At 39.0% G+C, this 18,034-nt stretch overlaps 1 protein-coding gene across 1 annotated transcript in view; it reads right to left on the reverse strand.

The window, feature by feature from the left end:
• Nucleotides 1-18,034, reverse strand: part of EPHA7 (EPH receptor A7) — a 176,002-nt gene that overhangs the window by 116,910 nt on the left and 41,058 nt on the right. Inside the window, exons 4-5 of the mRNA XM_081314541.1 lie at nt 7,317-7,472; nt 5,868-6,203 (exon numbers count right to left, since the gene is read on the reverse strand). Of these exons, the coding sequence (XP_081170667.1) occupies nt 5,868-6,203; nt 7,317-7,472 (492 nt within the window). The remainder of the gene's footprint in view (nt 1-5,867; nt 6,204-7,316; nt 7,473-18,034) is intronic.

Consider the following 18,034-nt stretch of genomic DNA (forward strand, 5'->3'; position numbering starts at 1 on the left):
ATTCCTTGGGTCTTAATAACCTGTAAATAAAATATCTTGTTTTAAACAAAGATGCAAAACCTTATTTATAAATCAAATAAGCAAAAATCTCCCTTTTCTCCAGGCAGGCAACATTCTAATGAAATACCAGAAAATTTAGACATGTGAGAATGCTTTAATATTTATGTACTCTGTTCATCGAAAAAAAAAGTTTTCATAGACAATAGACTAATTGAAAAAGCATGCACTCCATGCCACTCACAGATGGAAAAATGTGAACAATGCATATACTGTACATATTCATAGTGGCATTATTGCTTTGCCTTTCTTTTGGTCTCCCCTGCGCTGAAGAGAAGAAAGTTGCAAAGCAGTGGCAAAACTTCTAATAACTGTACTCTTTTTTTCCTCTCTTTGGAAACATGTCATCTTCTCTCTCATTCTGTCTAAGTCTATGGTTTTGCACTACATTGGAATCGAGAGAGATCCCTGCCTATTCTTTTCTGAAATGAAACTATCATATATTACCTTACATCTCTTCCTAAATATATGGGCTTTTCTTCATCAATGCAAACATAAAATCAACGATATAAATACCATATAATACCTAGAATAGTGCAGTGCATATATATTCTGGGGAGAGAGAAGTTCCCTAATGATGGGCTCCAGCTGCAAGAGCACGAAGGCCTGGAAGTATAAACGTTCGATCCCAGCAACCAGCTCAGATTGGGTCCTGCAACATTACCCTGGGAAACATATATTTGCATAAAATCAATGAGTCAAAATGGGTAAAGTAAAATGCACCCAAAATTTCCCTCCTAACTCCCAGTTTTCATAGGTAATAGAGCCATGTGTGTAAGGGCTGACTTTCTATGCTCTAGTGGGCTAACTTCATTTATAAGAAAGGTATAAAGGAAAAGTTATCACAAGCTGTATAACACCCACAATGTGCCCAGTAAGTATGTTTCAGCAACATTAGCATGGAAATAATAGAGTGAAATCCCATTGCTTTCCAATACAAGAGTTCATTTAGTGACCATCAAAAGTTACAATGGCACAGAAAAAATGACTTATGACCATTTTTCACACTTATGACTGTTGAATCACTCCTATGCTCAAAATTCAGATGCTTAGTAACTGACTCATATTTATGACAGGTTGCAGTGTCCCAGGGTCATGTGATCACCTTCTATGACCTTCTGACAAGCAAGTCAATAGAGAAACCAAACTCACTTAACAACCATGTTACTAACTTAACAACTGCAGTGATTCACTTAACAAATGTGACAAGAAAGGTCATAAAATGGGGCGACATTCACTTAACAAATGTTTCACTTAGCAACATAAATTGTGGGCTCAGTTGTGGTTGTAAGTCGAGGACTACCTATAATAAAACAGCGTTATGTAAGATAGTGTTTACTACTTTTCCTATTAGGTTGTCCAGTTGTCTCTAAAGTCTTGAAGATTAGAAAGCATGAGCAAACATGAAACAAATATAAACAACACCTCTAGAGAATGGTCTGGATTCAAAATGGGAAGCCTAGTGTTCTTAACTGTGGTTAGGGCATCTAGATGCCTAAACTCAATACATACATAGTTAAAAGGCAACTTTAGTCACTAAAGATGCCTAATTAAAAATACATGTAAAGACAAGACTCCTACAAAAAGAATCAACGACGCTTCCAAACACTGATGCTCAATTTCACTAACCTTTCAGAATTTTTGAGAATCTCAGTAAGTTTTAAAATAAAGACTGGTGGACAGAGTGGATAGTTTATTCAGATTGACAAATTTTGACAAAGTTCATCAAAGCCAGCAAAGTCCTAAGTTAAATAATGAAATAAGAGGTTCTCATGTGATCTATTAACTGGTTAAAACAAAGAAAACAGAGAGTAGGAGTAAATGGGAAAATCTGCCACCGATGGATGTATATAGTGACCCAGCTAACAATCTAAATTGGGAGAGTTTATTTAAACTTGTTCTTACAGGATCCAAAATCATGTTTAAATTAGTGAGGTGGTCAAAGCAATAAAATATATAATAAAAGATGTAAAATAGGGAGAAGAGGGATTACCATAACATACACAGTTTAGTATAAGCAAAATTAAATGATATACAAGGGATTGAACGATTGATTCTAAATAAGGATGTACAAAATGTTTCTTGCATGAATTGTTCCATGCACATAACAGAGAATGGTTCATGTATAAAGTGGATTTTTTTTGTTTTGAACATAGTGCACATTGCTTACTATCCGAAAGACCTTAGTTCTGTTGATGCTGAGATTCAGGATGTCTATGTATTGAAAAATCAACATCAACTGGTATTCTGAAAACCTGGCTATCAACATGACAAAACCATGGACAAAATACATATGTACATTTAAATTCAGCAAGTTATCATGAGATAACATCATTTTCCCCCAATGTCCTAAATTAATGGTTTCCTTTGATTTGGTTGGCTGTTTTGTTGTTTTATCCTTCTGCACATTGTAATTCATTTTTCTTGTTCCAGGGGAAGAAATGGTAAATTCACAAATGAAGTGTTAAATGCTGCAGTTGATACAGACAGTATGGTCATGACTGTCTTCAATGTTAGGTTTAGGCCTAAATAATATAATTAATATAATTAATTAATGAATCCAGTAAAAGGTTGCATTAAGAAATATTTTAAAATAAATCTTACCTTTTTAATCGGAGATGTATTTATTTTTTAAAAAATAAATTCGTAGTGGACTGATTGAAATTAATTTAATATTTATTGTCAGATTGTCTTCCTATCTAGGAGGACATAAGTGATTGAAAGGTTTTATATTGCATAACTGCTCAAAATCATAGACCAGGCCTATCTCTATTCATATTGTTTTCAATTAAAATATCTATATCTGGGTGAAAGTGTATGAATACAGTGATTTATGCAAACTGTGATTTATTCTCCTGAATTTTCCACAGCTACTGATATCAAATCAAATCAAATAATTTATTTTAGGCATAGGTCCAGAAAATAAATCCTACAAAATGAAAATGGATAGATCCATCAATCTATATTACAGTCTGCATTAAGTAAATATAAGTTATGTAGCAAGGGATAAAAATGTAAGAACACAAGACAAGGCGTACAATAATGTAGAACAACATATAATACAAGTGTACAGATAAAAGTCAAAATCCTCAGCTATAAGTTTAAGGTGAATAGACCAAACAGAGGCAAAGAATGGGCAAACTAAGAGGGTATACTTTAGTTCTTATCGAAAAGGAGAAATGGAAGCGTGCTGTCTGCCCAGAAATTTCTTCAGGATGGGGTAGCTGAGAGTAGTTGAGAGTTATCCGAGAGGCACTCTAAAAGGAATAACAGGAGTATATGCCTCAGAAGCTCTACTGAGATATCCCCAGATAGGCATAAGTAGTGATACACAGCTTTGGGAGCCTGAACACAACTGATGAGGACAAAGCTAAGTTGCAGAAACAAACTGATAAAGGGCCTAACACTGTTTCCCAAACTTGGCAGCTTTAAGATATGTAGATTCAACTTTAAGACAAAAATGTTCAGGATCTTTTGTGTGGTAGAATCCAAATTATGAAACTCTCTAATGAAGAAAGTTAGATCTTGTTCTTAACAATCACAAACACAGTGTTGCAATTCCCATTTCCCAAAAAGTAGAGGCTAAGCAACGGTATTAAAAAGGATAATAGTTAAGGATCAGATTATTTCTCCCAACATCTATTATTTCTGAGTTCTCATGATCTTATCTTTATTTTGTCCCCAGTGCATGAATAAGACAGTTTTAAGTCATTCTTAACTTTACAATAAAAGCAAGTCCCCCTCCCCAACCTTTATGCTATTCCCCTATTGGCCTTATGCTATCACTGGAGATTTTCAAAATAGACTGCACAACCATTTGACTGGGACGGCATAAGGTATCTGCCTTGAGCAGGGAGTTGAACTAGAACAGGGGTCCCCAACCCCCAGGCCATGGACCGGTAACGGGCTACGGCATGCCAGCAACCAGTCCGCACAAACAAGCAAAGCCCCATCCACGAGATGCAGGCAGCAGACAAAACCACGCCCCCTCCGGTCTGTGGAAAAACCTCTCTCCATGGAACCGATCCCTGGTGCCCAAAAGCTGGGGACTTCTGAACTAGAAGACTCCCAGGTCCCTTCCAGCCCTGATTCTATGTTCTATGTTCTGTCTAAGGGCAGCTTTCATCATGCATTGAAGGAAAATCAAGTGACTGTGGTGGCTTGAAACAGAGGCAATGAAACATGATATGAACTGGTAAAATTTACACCAATTATTGTACTCTAATTCAACAGCTGGAAAAGGCCTTTAATTCAATACTTAATTTAGTTTGATGATGCATATTTTCCTTCTTATTTATTCAGATTATTTTTTAAACTGGAGCAAGGAGAAACTATCATAAGCAAAGAAATGTGACTAATTGACACATACTACTTACGAGAAATATTAACTATTTACTGACAGGTCACATGCATGAACATTTTTGCTTAATAATAGAAAGTTCTGCATTAAAATTATTCCAAGAATTATTGCATGACGTGAAACGAGGCACATTGAAAGAGTGGATTACATGGAAATTGCATATGTGATGTTCTTTGCCAGTAACATTTGGAAAGATATGGTTGCATAAATGTTTGATTGAGGACTGATGGGAAAACAAAAGGAAATAATGAAACAAAAGAAAAAGAATTCATCTAATCTCTTATGTAGATCCTGTGTTATTCTCTGAATATAGGTTGCCTGCTATAAACATAACTTAATATTCAATATTCACATGTCCAAAGTTATTCACCTGAACCTTGAAAAAAATACTTCACATAGGAATTTTACTGAATCTCAGAAAAGCAGCTGTGGTTACCAATCTCTTCTGCCACAACAATAAAAAAGGCACGAAAAGCACAGCATTCTCAGATCACCATTTTATCAACAAGCAATTTATTATTTCACATACCTGAATAGGAAGTTTTCTATTTCAATATGCAAAATCACTAAAACCACATTTTTTCCCTTTGGGGACATTCTAGTTTGATGTTATTTTGCCTGACATTTCACCTGTCAGATTATCATAAATATAAGCCGCAAAGAATAATTGTTATAGTCTCACTCAGTTTCATCATAAAATAACTGAAGCTACAAAATAGCATAATCTTGGAAGAAGACTGAATACTGAATGTACCATGGTAAATCAGGTATTTACTGAAGGCTTCAAATTGTTTCAAAATTAAATATAACTGAAAATACTAGATGGCGATACTACGTATAAAAAAGGCACATTGATTGAACAGTGAAAGCCTTAGTAAATCATGCTATTTCTGTTTTAGTCATTCCTTAATAAATTAAGGACACATGCAAAAATAATTTAAACTCATAAGGGACAATTCAACCAACATTAAGCACTTTGTAGCCCCACTGAAGCAAATTTAAGCAAACCTTTAACTTATCTATTTCAATTAATGGAGCTGCAAATTACCCAGCCGTTACATTGTTTATATAAAGCTAACAGTTCTATCTTATTCCACACAGCAGAAAGAGATGTTTTATTTATCAGATTTGATTTAAAGTCATTGACCAAAATGGTGATGCCAAGGCAAGCATACTTGTTGCCTTTTTGCTAACTAGTAAACTAGCCTAACTAGTAAGCTAGTCGATCTGCATCAAAATTCAGGCTGGCAACCATTCAGAATTTGAAAAAGTCAGGCAATCAGAAACCCAAATGCTCTGACATAAAGCTACCTATGCAATCAGCATCACACCAATCACGTGCTACTGGCAATGTAGAGATTGATACATTTGTGTGCAATGAGTTATGCCTCCTCAGTTGTTAACAATATATTTTTGTTTGTTCTATGTATTCTAAAATATGATGACTTACCTGCTTGACCAGTGGTAACGGTAACAGCTGCAAAAAGCCTCTGGGAACGGCTTAAGTCAGAGACACCGTTTAAAGCTTCAACTTCAAAAGTATAGTTAGCATGAGCTAACAGGTCCATGACGGTGACATAGTTGTCTGCTAATCCAGTTTGCTGGGGCATATATCCAACATTGCTCCCACAGGGAACACATTCACCCTGTTCCCAGCTGCACCTCTTGCATAATACCCTGTAGGTCACGTCATTCCTTCCTCCATTATCAGCAGGAGGGCTCCATTCCAAACTCACTGTAGTTTGGTTAATATTGAAAATAAGGTTCTGTGGTGCAGATGGCGGTCCTTTGTTAAATACAAACACAAAACAGGGAGGGGGAGGGGGAATTAGAGATTGAAAGAAAAATCAGCAGGGAAAATTTAGCTCATGTTTTAATTACCCATGCTAAAGCTTGCCAGGCTTTAAACTTTCCATTTTATCTACTACACACTACTGAAAAACCCTACTTGAATTCAGTTGACAAGAAGCCATATTTATTTTCCACTAAGGAAACAAAGGCACTTTCTATGTATTTACTGCAGACCTTTTGCAGCTTTTCTTGTCTGAAATTAAAAGATAGGTTAATGTGCCTCTGAAGCTGATTCACAAAGAATTCCTCAAAATGAATTTCTGCTCCTTTCAAAATGCTTAAGTTGAAATAAATTTGTTGTTGTTGTTGTTAGCTGCGAAGTCGTGTCCGACCCACTGTGACCCTATGGACAACGTTCCTCCAGGCCTTCCTGTCCTCTACCATCTTCTGGAGTCCATTTAAGCTCACGCCTACTGCTTCAGTGACTCCATCTAGCCACCTCATTCTCTGTCCTCCCATTCTTCTCTTGCCCTCAACCTTTCCCAGCATGAGGCTCTTCTCCAGTGAGTCCTTCTCATTAGGTGGCCAAAGTATTTGAGTTTTAGCTTCAGGATCTGGCCTTCTAAAGAGCAGTCACGGTTGATCTCCTCTAGGACTGACCAGTTTGATTGCCTTGCCATCCAAGTTATTTTTTAAATCTTCTGTAATGTGATTTACAAAAACATGGGGTACAGCTTTGTTTTTGAGAAGCCTGCAAATATTCACTAATTGAGCCACCAATGGCATATTTTTCTTCTCAGAAATTCTTAATTCGATGCTGTGCCACCTTAGATATATCATGTTAAAAATATCTATAAGAATCATATTCTCCTTCCTTCAGTGATGTGTTTATTCAGCGTCTTCTTTAGGTTTTGCTGAAAAAAACAGCCATTAAATTTATTGGATTCTACCTTGCTTCTTTTAAACTTTCTCAGTTTTGCTATTTTGCAAAATGCATTTGAAAATGTTCCTGCTGTTGCTTTTTGTGCTATACAGAACTAAATGGGGGAAGGGGAAATCAATGACTGTGATTGGCTGAGCAACAGCAAGCAATTCAAAAATAACTCACTTGTGCATGCAACATAGGGTGGGTCAGTAGGTGCTCTATAATAGCTGTCTTCACAATCACATCGCGAAGATCCTTCCCTGTCTGAAAAACTGTGCATTGGGCAGCGGGAACACTGCAGATCTTGTGAAGATGACTTATAGAATCCACGTCCGCAGGCTAAGAAAGGAAACAAACAGATATTATTTTAAATATAACTTGCTTTAAACAGTATCAGGCATATAGAAAAAATATGATGCGTGCTCTTAATAAACACATTCAAAACTTTTACATTTTTGTCTGAAAGTGGAAATCTATTATTTTAGAGCTACCAGAATGCACAAATCTGGATTCCAAAAGATCGCCCTAAAATGGTAGGACTTTCTATATCACTTTCCTATCATCTAGAGCAGTGGCCCCCAATCTTTTAGACACCAGGGACTGGTTCTGTGGAGATAAGTTTTCTGTGGACTGGAGGGGGTGTGGTTTCATGTGCTGCCCTCATACCTCGGAGGGACCTTCGCTTGTTTGTGCGGCCGGTTTCTGGCATGCTTCGGCCCAGTGCCGGTCCACAGACTGTGGGTTGTGGACCCCTGATCTAGTGTTCATTCAGACTCTTGCAGTCCAGATTTATAGGTTTATTTGTTCTAAAACCAGCTTATAAATGAACTTATTGAATTAAATGAATTTATTTTATTTAATAAATTTATATACAGTCATATGACTCTGGACAATTTTTTTTAATCAAAAACCTGTTTCCATATAATATATATATATATTAATTCTAGTTGTTTTACATATTTGTTCTGAGGATTTTCAAAACACTGTACTTGAAGACCTTATGCAGTTTTCAAAAGTAGGATATGAAACTTTTCAGTATTTTCCATCAGCTTATAACCAATCTGAGATGGCATGAATTTTAATATCAATTTTTATTGCTATCATATTACCCTCACAATTCTATAAGCACAGAAATATCTTTAAAAAAAGATTGTACTCCTATAACCATTCTTTACATATTATCTTTATGCTAGTAATGATCTGAGATGTGAATCTCATCCCTTCTCCCATAGTAAAAGAAATATTCATTTTATAATCAAGTACAGTTGGTTCAGTTAACTGAAAAAAGTCAACAATAATAAACAATTGTGTTGTGCAAAACATTTGAAGAGACAAAGTGCTAGTGACAAGTGTTTTGAAGACTCAGACTGGCTGCTTGGAGGAATCTTTCCCAGTATTCTGAGCATGTATATAAGACAAATCTACCCGGACTGCTCCTTAAGCAGCACTCCAGGTAGAGGGTTCAGAGCAGCTTTGTTCATAGAAAATAAAACAAACATCTATTATTTTAAATATGTGTCCCTCATAACAGTATTAATGACCAACTAAGTTATCAAAGTAATGGATTTGTGCTGAATCTGAATCTACTAAGACAGGCCATCAACTAAAGTATTGTTTTCAAATTAGGAGGGGAGTGCAAGAGAAATGCATTGGCCATGCCAGTCTTTAGTTTCTTGTAGTAGTCACTATCATTACAACTATAGTCACTTATTACTATAACTGTACAAAGATAACAGTATACTTCCTATGGCATTTAATATATAAATATGTGTTTGTAGATCTGTATATGGCGTGTGTCCCAAGCTGCAGGAAATACAACTAGCTACTATACAATGATAACCACCTCACCATAAAATGTTTCTTTCTTTCTTTCTTTCGTTCTTTCTTTCTTTCTTTCTTTCTTTCTTTCTTTCTTTCTTTCTTTCTTTCTTTCTTTCTTTCTTTCTTTCTTTCTCTTTCTTTCTTTTCTTTTCATTCATTCATTCATTCATTCATTCATTCATTCATTCATTCATTCATTTTATACATTCACCTATTTCAAATTCATGACTCTGGACAGCTAACAACAGTAAAAAAATCATTAAAACACATAACCATAAAAACAACACACACATTCAGAAGCTGAGGCACAAAAATAAAAAAATAAAAAATAGAACCAACATTAAGAAATCAGCATAACCATTATACAACCTAGATACCCAAGTTAAATCAGTATGGAAAACATACTTACTGGACTCCTGGGGAAAAAAAACAGTGCAAGAAAAAGACCCAGAAATCTAAAAATAAATGACTTAAGAGGGTGGGGGAGAATTAAGTCTGAACACTGATAATTAGTTATACTAATAGTTTCAACTAAGCAATCTTCCATATACTTCTTTAAACGGCAATAATGTTTAAAGCTATGTACTGCAAGTTTCCATCAAAAAATTACGCTGGATGCAAAAGTATACATAGGACTTTTAATGGTTCTTCTGCAATAATGTGAATGAAATGTTCAAACAGAACTATCTTCTGGTCGCACACCAGCAAAACGTTTGCTATCACCTGTCAAGTATTTCTCAGATATGTTTTTCACCTTCCGGAGAATAATACTGGAACTGTCATATATATTCATAATGTCTATCAAAATTGACTCATTCACTATTGTTTACCCAATAGAGAAATGTCTCTGCCGGAAAAAGGTCTTGCTTTAGTTTTATATTTTAAAATGATTACTCGTAAATATCATAGCTTAATATACCAATTCTTTCATTATTCCTCAATATATATGTGTGTGTGTGTGTGTGCCTTTTCCCATATCCAGTCAATTTTACTATTACCTTTTTTGCGCTAACACATCAAATCATCTTAGTTACATCCAAATCATCACATGATGACAAAGCTAATATATATGCAAATCTCCACCATGGCAAATAGCTTACAAAAACGTATGGTGTAACTAAATTAAATTGGCAGCACAATCCTATAGATGTCAATTCAGAAGGTCTATTATATTCACTGGTTCTTACTTCTAAGTAAGCAGATTAACAATGCAATTTTAATTTAAAGACATGATGACTGAAAAGCTTAGAATGAAAATAAAAGTTAAGTCACATCTACTAAGAGAAAGCACTTAGGACACCAGAACTTTGTCCGCAAAATGGTCTATTGTTCAAAATATGTCAGTCAAGGAATGAAAAGAACAGAAGGGGAGGATAAATGAGGAGTCAGATTATATCTCATACCATCTGCCATTCACAAAACCATTAGAATCTTAGGTCAGGAAGAAAAGGCCTTAACAGTTCCCAGAACTTTTAATCTAAGAGGAGGTTAGAAACAAAACTGGGGGGAAAAAACCCTGTTTACTAATTTAAATCATGTCTATTCTGAAATAGCTGAGGTTAGCAAATAAATTCAATTAGGTCAGGAGTTCATTTAATCACCTAAGATTGGGCCATCAAACTCAATTCTTAACACTTGCTTTTATAGCCCAATGGGAAGCAATAGTTTATATATGCAGGAAATATGCACACAAAAAATAGTCTGTGTTATAATTGTCTACATTCTTCTAAGAGCCATTGTCAATAGCTGTTTTAGAGAAATTGATGAGTGGATCATTAACTATCGTGATAGTGTATGTGTCTTGGTTCGATTAGGTAAAGGTAAAGGTTTCCCTGCACATGCGTGCTAGTCGTTTCCAACTGTAGGGGCCAGTGCTCATCTCCATTTCAAAGCCGAAGAGCCAGCGCTTGTCTGAGGACGTCTCTGTGGTCATGTGGCCGGCATGACTAGACGCCAAAGGCGCACGGAATGCTGTTACCTTCCCACCGTAGTGGTCCTTATCTTTCTACTTGCATTTTTACATGTTTTCGAACTGCTAGGTTGGCAGAAGCTGGGACGAGTAACAGGCGCTCACTCTCTCGGGATTCGACCCGCCAAACTGCTGACCTTCTGATCGACAAGCTCAGCGTCCTAACCCACTGAGCCACTGCATCCCTTTCTTGGTTCTATTACCTGTTGCAAATTATTATTACTTGCTACTTATTTTACTTATAATTCTGTTGTGGTTTTTAATCTGTTTTTAAGTATTGTCAGCTGCCCAGACATATGCAATACAGATGAGAGGCCATTTAACTTTACTACATATGTAAATAGTATGGATACAACCTCCTGTCCCAGCAAAAAAGTGAAGGCTCTAATGATAGGTGCTATTAGTTCCATATACCATTCAGCATGAAGTAGACAGTGAAATGTTACATATAATATACATTTGATTTTGGAACCTGGTCAATCACAGCTTAATTCTATACTTGAATGGAAATCAATTGGTCAAGATGGAACTCCCTCTCCCTTATTAAAAAAAACAACAACAACAACCCATTTTGGGAAAATTGAAATAGCAGTTATTTCATGGTACGCAAAATGAATAAATAAATGAATTCAAAAGTTATTCTGAAAACATTAAATAAGGTACTGAAAATAATAGTGCTAACTTGTAAAATGTTCACATCTGATATAAATCACCAAATATGGAAAATACTAAAGTAAAATGGTATTTTAAAAGACTTTGTTGCAATATATTTGAATAGGTCTGGCTAGTAATGGGTAATTGCTTTGAAAGGCAACTGTGCCAGCATCTAAACTATCAAAGGTTATTACCTATGGGGAAAATAACCTATATTATTCCTTTTTAAAAAATAATAATAATGTGAATTGAGTATAAATGTAAAACTATGAAAAAATCCACATGTTTTTTTTAAATAATACTAGTGTGTATAGAAAAGAGTGAATATAGGTGTGGGTGGAGGGAGGAAAAGAGGGAGGGAGGGAGGGAGGGAGGAAGAGAGAGAGAAGAGAGATTCCTGTTTAAAAATATTCTGGGATGAAATAACTCTATAGAACCATAGGACAGGGGTTAAATCAAACGTGAACAGAAGGAGATTCTTTATGGTTGAGTTAAACAAAATTTTGATATCCATATGACAGGTTTATTTGCTGGAAATTTTTTCTTGGAGGGGCTACTAACTGAAATCCATAACTGTGAGGTTCTAAGTAGTAAAGCAAGAGTCACAGCACTGTGAAATGAAGCTGTCTCTGTTAATTGCATACCCTGATCATCGGTAGTGTCTTAGCTCAGCTGATAGTTTGTCAAATCTGCCTGGCTGAACTTGAGGATTTGGCAATGTCACTTACCACTAAGTATATCTTTGGTGGGGGAGGGGAACATAACAAAAGCACCTGAAGTAGCCAAGGACCACTCGGGACGACAGGCTAGTTAACAACAGGTTTATTAAGAGCAAGGCAAACATAGAATAACTTGTCCGGCTTTTATAGCCGGCAGCTGGTAGCGAGGACCAATCAGCGGTGTTTAATTTGGCGCCGTGTCAGGCAGGGACCAATCCGCGTCGTCTTCTGTTGACAGCTCCGGCTTCCGCGTGGCTTGGTGTTTTGACAGCCGCGAGCTGTCAGTGGTCGCGCCTGCGCTGTGCGGTGGACGCTTTGACAGCTCAGGCTTCCTCGTAGTCCGGAGTTTGACAGCCGCGAGCTGTCAGTGGTGGCGCCTGCGCTGTGCGGGGAACTTTGACAGCTGTCAAAGTTCCCGCGTGTTTTTCTGTCAGGAGGCTTTTAGTTTATACACTTTGCTGCTGCCGTATTAGTTGAACTGTTAACATATATACATATCTATTAAAGGATTGTTTACATATATAACACACCCCTTACCCCTCCCCTGGTGCGTTTCCTTCCTCTTGGATGTTTGAACCTGCCCACTGATAATCTTTTAGGTAGGTGGGTGGTCTACGATTCCTGGTTGAGCGGCGAAGGGGTGGAGGGTGGTCTGGTCCTGGATCTTCGTTTTGGTGTTCTTCTTCCTGGTTTGGGATAGGCAGCATTTCCGGTGGGGGTTGTATGCTGTCATTGGTTGGTTGCTCAGAATTGTGTGGTGGTTGTCTGGGTCTGAGCTGATCAATATGGCGGCGTATGTTGCCCTGTGCTTGCGTAGCTATAAGGTATGAGATGGGCCCTGTTTGTTTTATTACTGTCCCTTGGACCCACTTGTTTTTATCAGTGTATGATCGTGCCCAAATCAATTGACCTGGGTTGAGTGTGCGGGCGGGGTGGGGGTGCTGTTTTTCTTCTGGATATGTGTCGGGGTGCAGTCTGTCCAGACGTGTTATTAGCCTTCTCCCCCATCTTAATTCCGCCGGTGATTTGCCGGTCGTAGAGCATGGTGTTGTGTGTTGTGCTAAGAGGAACTGGCTGAGGCGCCTCTGCCAGTTCCCTTTAACGAATTTTTTTAACGCTTCTTTTGTGGATCGTACCATAATTTCAGCCATTCCGTTCGACGATGGGTGGAACGGCGCCGACGTGACCAGCCTAATACAATTCTTCATAGCGAAGATCTGAAATTCACGAGAGGTGAATTGAGGTCCGTTGTCAGAAACCATGGTGTCAGGTAGGCCGTGTGTAGCGAATATTTTTCGTAAAGCTTGAATAGTGGCTTGGGACGTTGTTTTTCTAAGGGGTGTGACTTCCAGCCATTTAGAGTGGCTGTCTACTACAATTAAGAAACTTTGGCCTTGGATGGGTCCAGCAAAATCTATATGTATACGTGACCAAGGGTTCCTTGTAGTCTCCCATTTATGGATTGGTGCCTGGGGTGGTTCATTCCTGGTCTCTTGACAGGTATAACACCCACCCACATATTTTTCTATTTGTTTATCTATGCCTGGCCACCACACATAACTTCTAGCCATCGCCTTCATTTTTACAATTCCAGGGTGTCCTTCGTGTAAAATTTGTAATGTTTGGTCTATGTTTTTCTCTGGTATGATGACCCTATTTCCCCACAGCAGGCATCCTCTATGTGTTGAGATCTCATTTTTCCTGTTATAATAAGGTTGGAATTGAGGTTGTGGATTTTGAGCTGGCCATCCTGTTGTGGCCCATTTGAGGATTCTGGCAAGTATTTTATCTTTGGCAGAATTATTAGCTATGACGTTTGCAGTCAGGGGGCATTCTGGCAGTTGGGAGATTGCTAAAATCTGGCTGGCTGGGGCTGGGTCTGCGTCCCTGGTTTGTATGGGCAGTCTGCTGAGGCAGTCAGCATGTCCCAATTCTTTACCTGGTTTATGTATTAGTTGATAGGAATAGGCTGCTAAGAATGTTGACCATCTTAAAATTCTCGGAGAGAGAATTTGTGGAGTAGTTTTGTTCCAAGTGAATATGCCTAGCAGGGGTTTGTGATCCGTAAATATAGTAAATGGTCTTCCATACAGGTAATCATGAAATTTTTTGACCCCTGCTACTATTGCTAGGGCTTCCCTGTCAATTTGTGCATAGTTTCTTTCAGCTTTGGTCAGAGTGCGTGAATAGAAGGCTATGGGTCTTTGTGTACCGTCCTTGAATATGTGACTTCTAGGCTGGGTGTTTGAATGGTGTTAACCCCCGTTAAGGCGATGCCTAGTGGACTGAACCAGTTTAGTCCTATCAGGTTGGTACGGTTCCCTGGTGTAACTAAAACCTCCAGGGGACCCTTGAACCCCTTGTACTGCACTACGACCTTGGCTTTCCCTTCCAACGGAATGGGGGTTTTCTGGAAGTCAGCTAGGTGTACCTGAGTTTGTTTCAGGGGAATTTGTCCTCGGCCTTGCTGACAGATCTCCTGATAGGTTGTCAGCGAAATTAAGGAGACTGCTGACCCTGAATCTACTTCCATCTGGCAGGGCACCCCCTGAATTCTGACCCAAATCTTAACCTTGGAGCTTATGCTGTTTACCCTGTCAATTGTCTCTACCAGGGGCCCTGGTGGGGTTTCCCTGCTGGCCTGGGCAGCCGGCCTACCTGGGGGGTTTGCCTCCACCTCATTGATGTTGTCCCGACCCTTGCTGCGGCACACCGGCTTGATGTGGCCAGTCTTCCCGCAATTGTGGCATTTCGCGTTCCTAAAGCGGCAGCTTCCTCTGGCATGGTTGCCCCCGCAGCTGGCACAGGCGGCTCGTTGCTCGTAACGAGGTGGTGGCGGTGGGGGGTTCCTGGACCTCCGGCTGTCCGATGTGTTGCCCCTCCTCGGCTGCCGGTGCTCCATTCTGCGCTGTAGGGCTTCTCCATCGGTGAAATCAACCGACTCTCCGCTGTCGCTGAAGGTTGCGCTCTCCTGGTAGACGGTCGCGGGGGTCTCAAGGGTCGTGATCGTCGGCTTCTTCTTGTGGCTGTGCTCGTACGCCATGATCTCCCTGGTCAGCTCAGCCAGGTTCATGTCGGGTTTGGACGTCAGTTTCTTCTGAAGCCTCTCGTCCCTCAGACCGATCACCACCTGGTCTCTGATGCGGTCTTCCAGGTCGGGGAAACAGCAGTTCCGTGCAGCGTGTCTGACCCCGGCGATGAACTCGTTGGCGGGCTCGTCCGGCCGTTGTTTCTTTTGTGCGAATTGTACTCGCCAGTATAGTTCTGAACGAGCCGGCATGTAGTACTTGTTCAGCTGGTCCACCAGGTCCGCGTAGGAGACTTCAGTGATGGGCACTGGGCTGAACAACCCGACGGCTGCATCGTACAACGGGGGCCCGCTGATGTACAGCAGAGCGGCGGCCTTTGCTCGGTCATCAGTGATTTTACTGACGAGGAGGAATCCCTCGACTTGGCCGAGGTGTGATTGCCATCTCTCGGGATGGCGGGTATCAAACTCCCTCACACGGCCGAAGTTTGCCATGTCGTCCGGTCCTGGGTTGCTCCGATGGAAGTTAAAACCTCCGTGACAGCTCTTGCCGGGAACTCCCTTCCTCGGCCGTGACTTCAGCTCCGGAGCGATCCCACCCTCGTCGCCAGTGAAGTAGCCAAGGACCACTCGGGACGACAGGCTAGTTAACAACAGGTTTATTAAGAGCAAGGCAAACATAGAATAACTTGTCCGGCTTTTATAGCCGGCAGCTGGTAGCGAGGACCAATCAGCGGTGTTTAATTTGGCGCCGTGTCAGGCAGGGACCAATCCGCGTCGTCTTCTGTTGACAGCTCCGGCTTCCGCGTGGCTTGGTGTTTTGACAGCCGCGAGCTGTCAGTGGTCGCGCCTGCGCTGTGCGGTGGACGCTTTGACAGCTCAGGCTTCCTCGTAGTCCGGAGTTTGACAGCCGCGAGCTGTCAGTGGTGGCGCCTGCGCTGTGCGGGGAACTTTGACAGCTGTCAAAGTTCCCGCGTGTTTTTCTGTCAGGAGGCTTTTAGTTTATACACTTTGCTGCTGCCGTATTAGTTGAACTGTTAACATATATACATATCTATTAAAGGATTGTTTACATATATAACACAGCACCCATCTGAAATGAAAAAGCACTCACAGAGGAAAAACAGATGACAGATTATGAAGACAAGAGAATCACAGATGGAGTCCAGGTGAAGCAATGTTTACATTTGGTTTACTTTCATAGTTAAACAGGGTCTACCTAGCATGTGGAACATCTAAAAATGTATTTGTGATCTGTGTGAAAACAGAAAACTTCTTATGTTGGAGAAAGATTCCTGTATAAATAACAAAAAAAGTAATGCCTGTTTTTAAAAACAATTCAGCCCAAAGTTTGCAATACATTCATAAAATATGTATTTTAGCATATAATTGAGGTACTTAACAGCTACTAAAATGCTCACAGAGTTCTAATGTTACTGCAAATATATTCCATTCTGAAAAAAAATAAATAAATTATAATTACTATTAGACATTTAGATTTCCCCATATTACATAAGCTATGCAAATTCAGAAAAAGGAAGCTGTGGAATACACAGGAACACATTATGAGACATTGTTTTTTCTAAAGCTGTGTCATTTTCCAGACTAGATTAGCTGCCTTAGAAACTGTTCCTGGCTGTCTCTGTCAGCATGTACATGAACACAACCACTTTATTTAAATAATAATAATAATAAAAGTGAAGGACACTTCATGGAGATTTCTGGGAGCGGCTTCTGAAGCAGTTCTATAATCCCAGAAACAACTTGGCTACTTGAACAGAAAAAAAGGGGGCTCATATATGTTCTGTATTACCATTCCAGAAGGAAGTGCGTAGTCCTATTAACCAATAAAGAATAGGAGTGTATCTTTTTTAAAAATAATGTTACAATCAAAAATTAATTACAATGGACCAATTGGAAGCAGATTAATTGAATAGATGGAAAGTATTATAGTTTAGATTGTGTTTGCAAAGTACATACAAGAAGATCTCACTTATTTCCACCATAGTATCTTCTCTACTGAATCTCCTTCCAGATGAATTTTTGTAAGTGACTTGAACCCACCAACCCACTGAAATATCAAGGAAAAAAATAAGTCAGAATTGTTCAGAAGCTTAAACTATTCACCAGTCCCCTTATTATACTATATTATTTGTTTTGCATAATATATACACATATATAAATGCATACATATATGCATGCACACAGTCTATCATGGACCATTTTTTCACAATTTCTCTATTTTTTTTTAATATTAGGATATTTAGCTAATCAACTGCATCCAACATTTAGTTTGAAGAGCAGGCGTATCTAATCTAACTGAAAAAAGTGGCTTGTAATTTATGTATATTCTGTATGAAATGTATACATTATGTTGCTTTTTGTATATTTCAAATGTCTTGATTGAACGGCTCAAAGACTTACCATGTGATACTCTAACCGTACCAGATTATACTCAAAATCTGATTGCTGTATTGTTGGTAGGGAGAGACAAGCTATGACTATGAATGGCAGTATCTGTCATGGGAAGATCCTGGAGATGTAATGAACAACGGATGCCAGGATTATAAGAAAATAAAAATGTATTAGGTAATGGAAGCAACACACTTGCATAGGGGAACTCTTGTTCTATTCAGTCATCACAGACAGTGTTTGGAGAGGAAATTCACCATGGTATGTCAATACTTATAAGTTGTTTAGCACTCAGGTT

Source organism: Vipera berus, assembly GCF_964194415.1.
Source record: "Vipera berus genome assembly, chromosome: 1".
NCBI classification, from domain to species: domain Eukaryota; kingdom Metazoa; phylum Chordata; class Lepidosauria; order Squamata; family Viperidae; genus Vipera; species Vipera berus.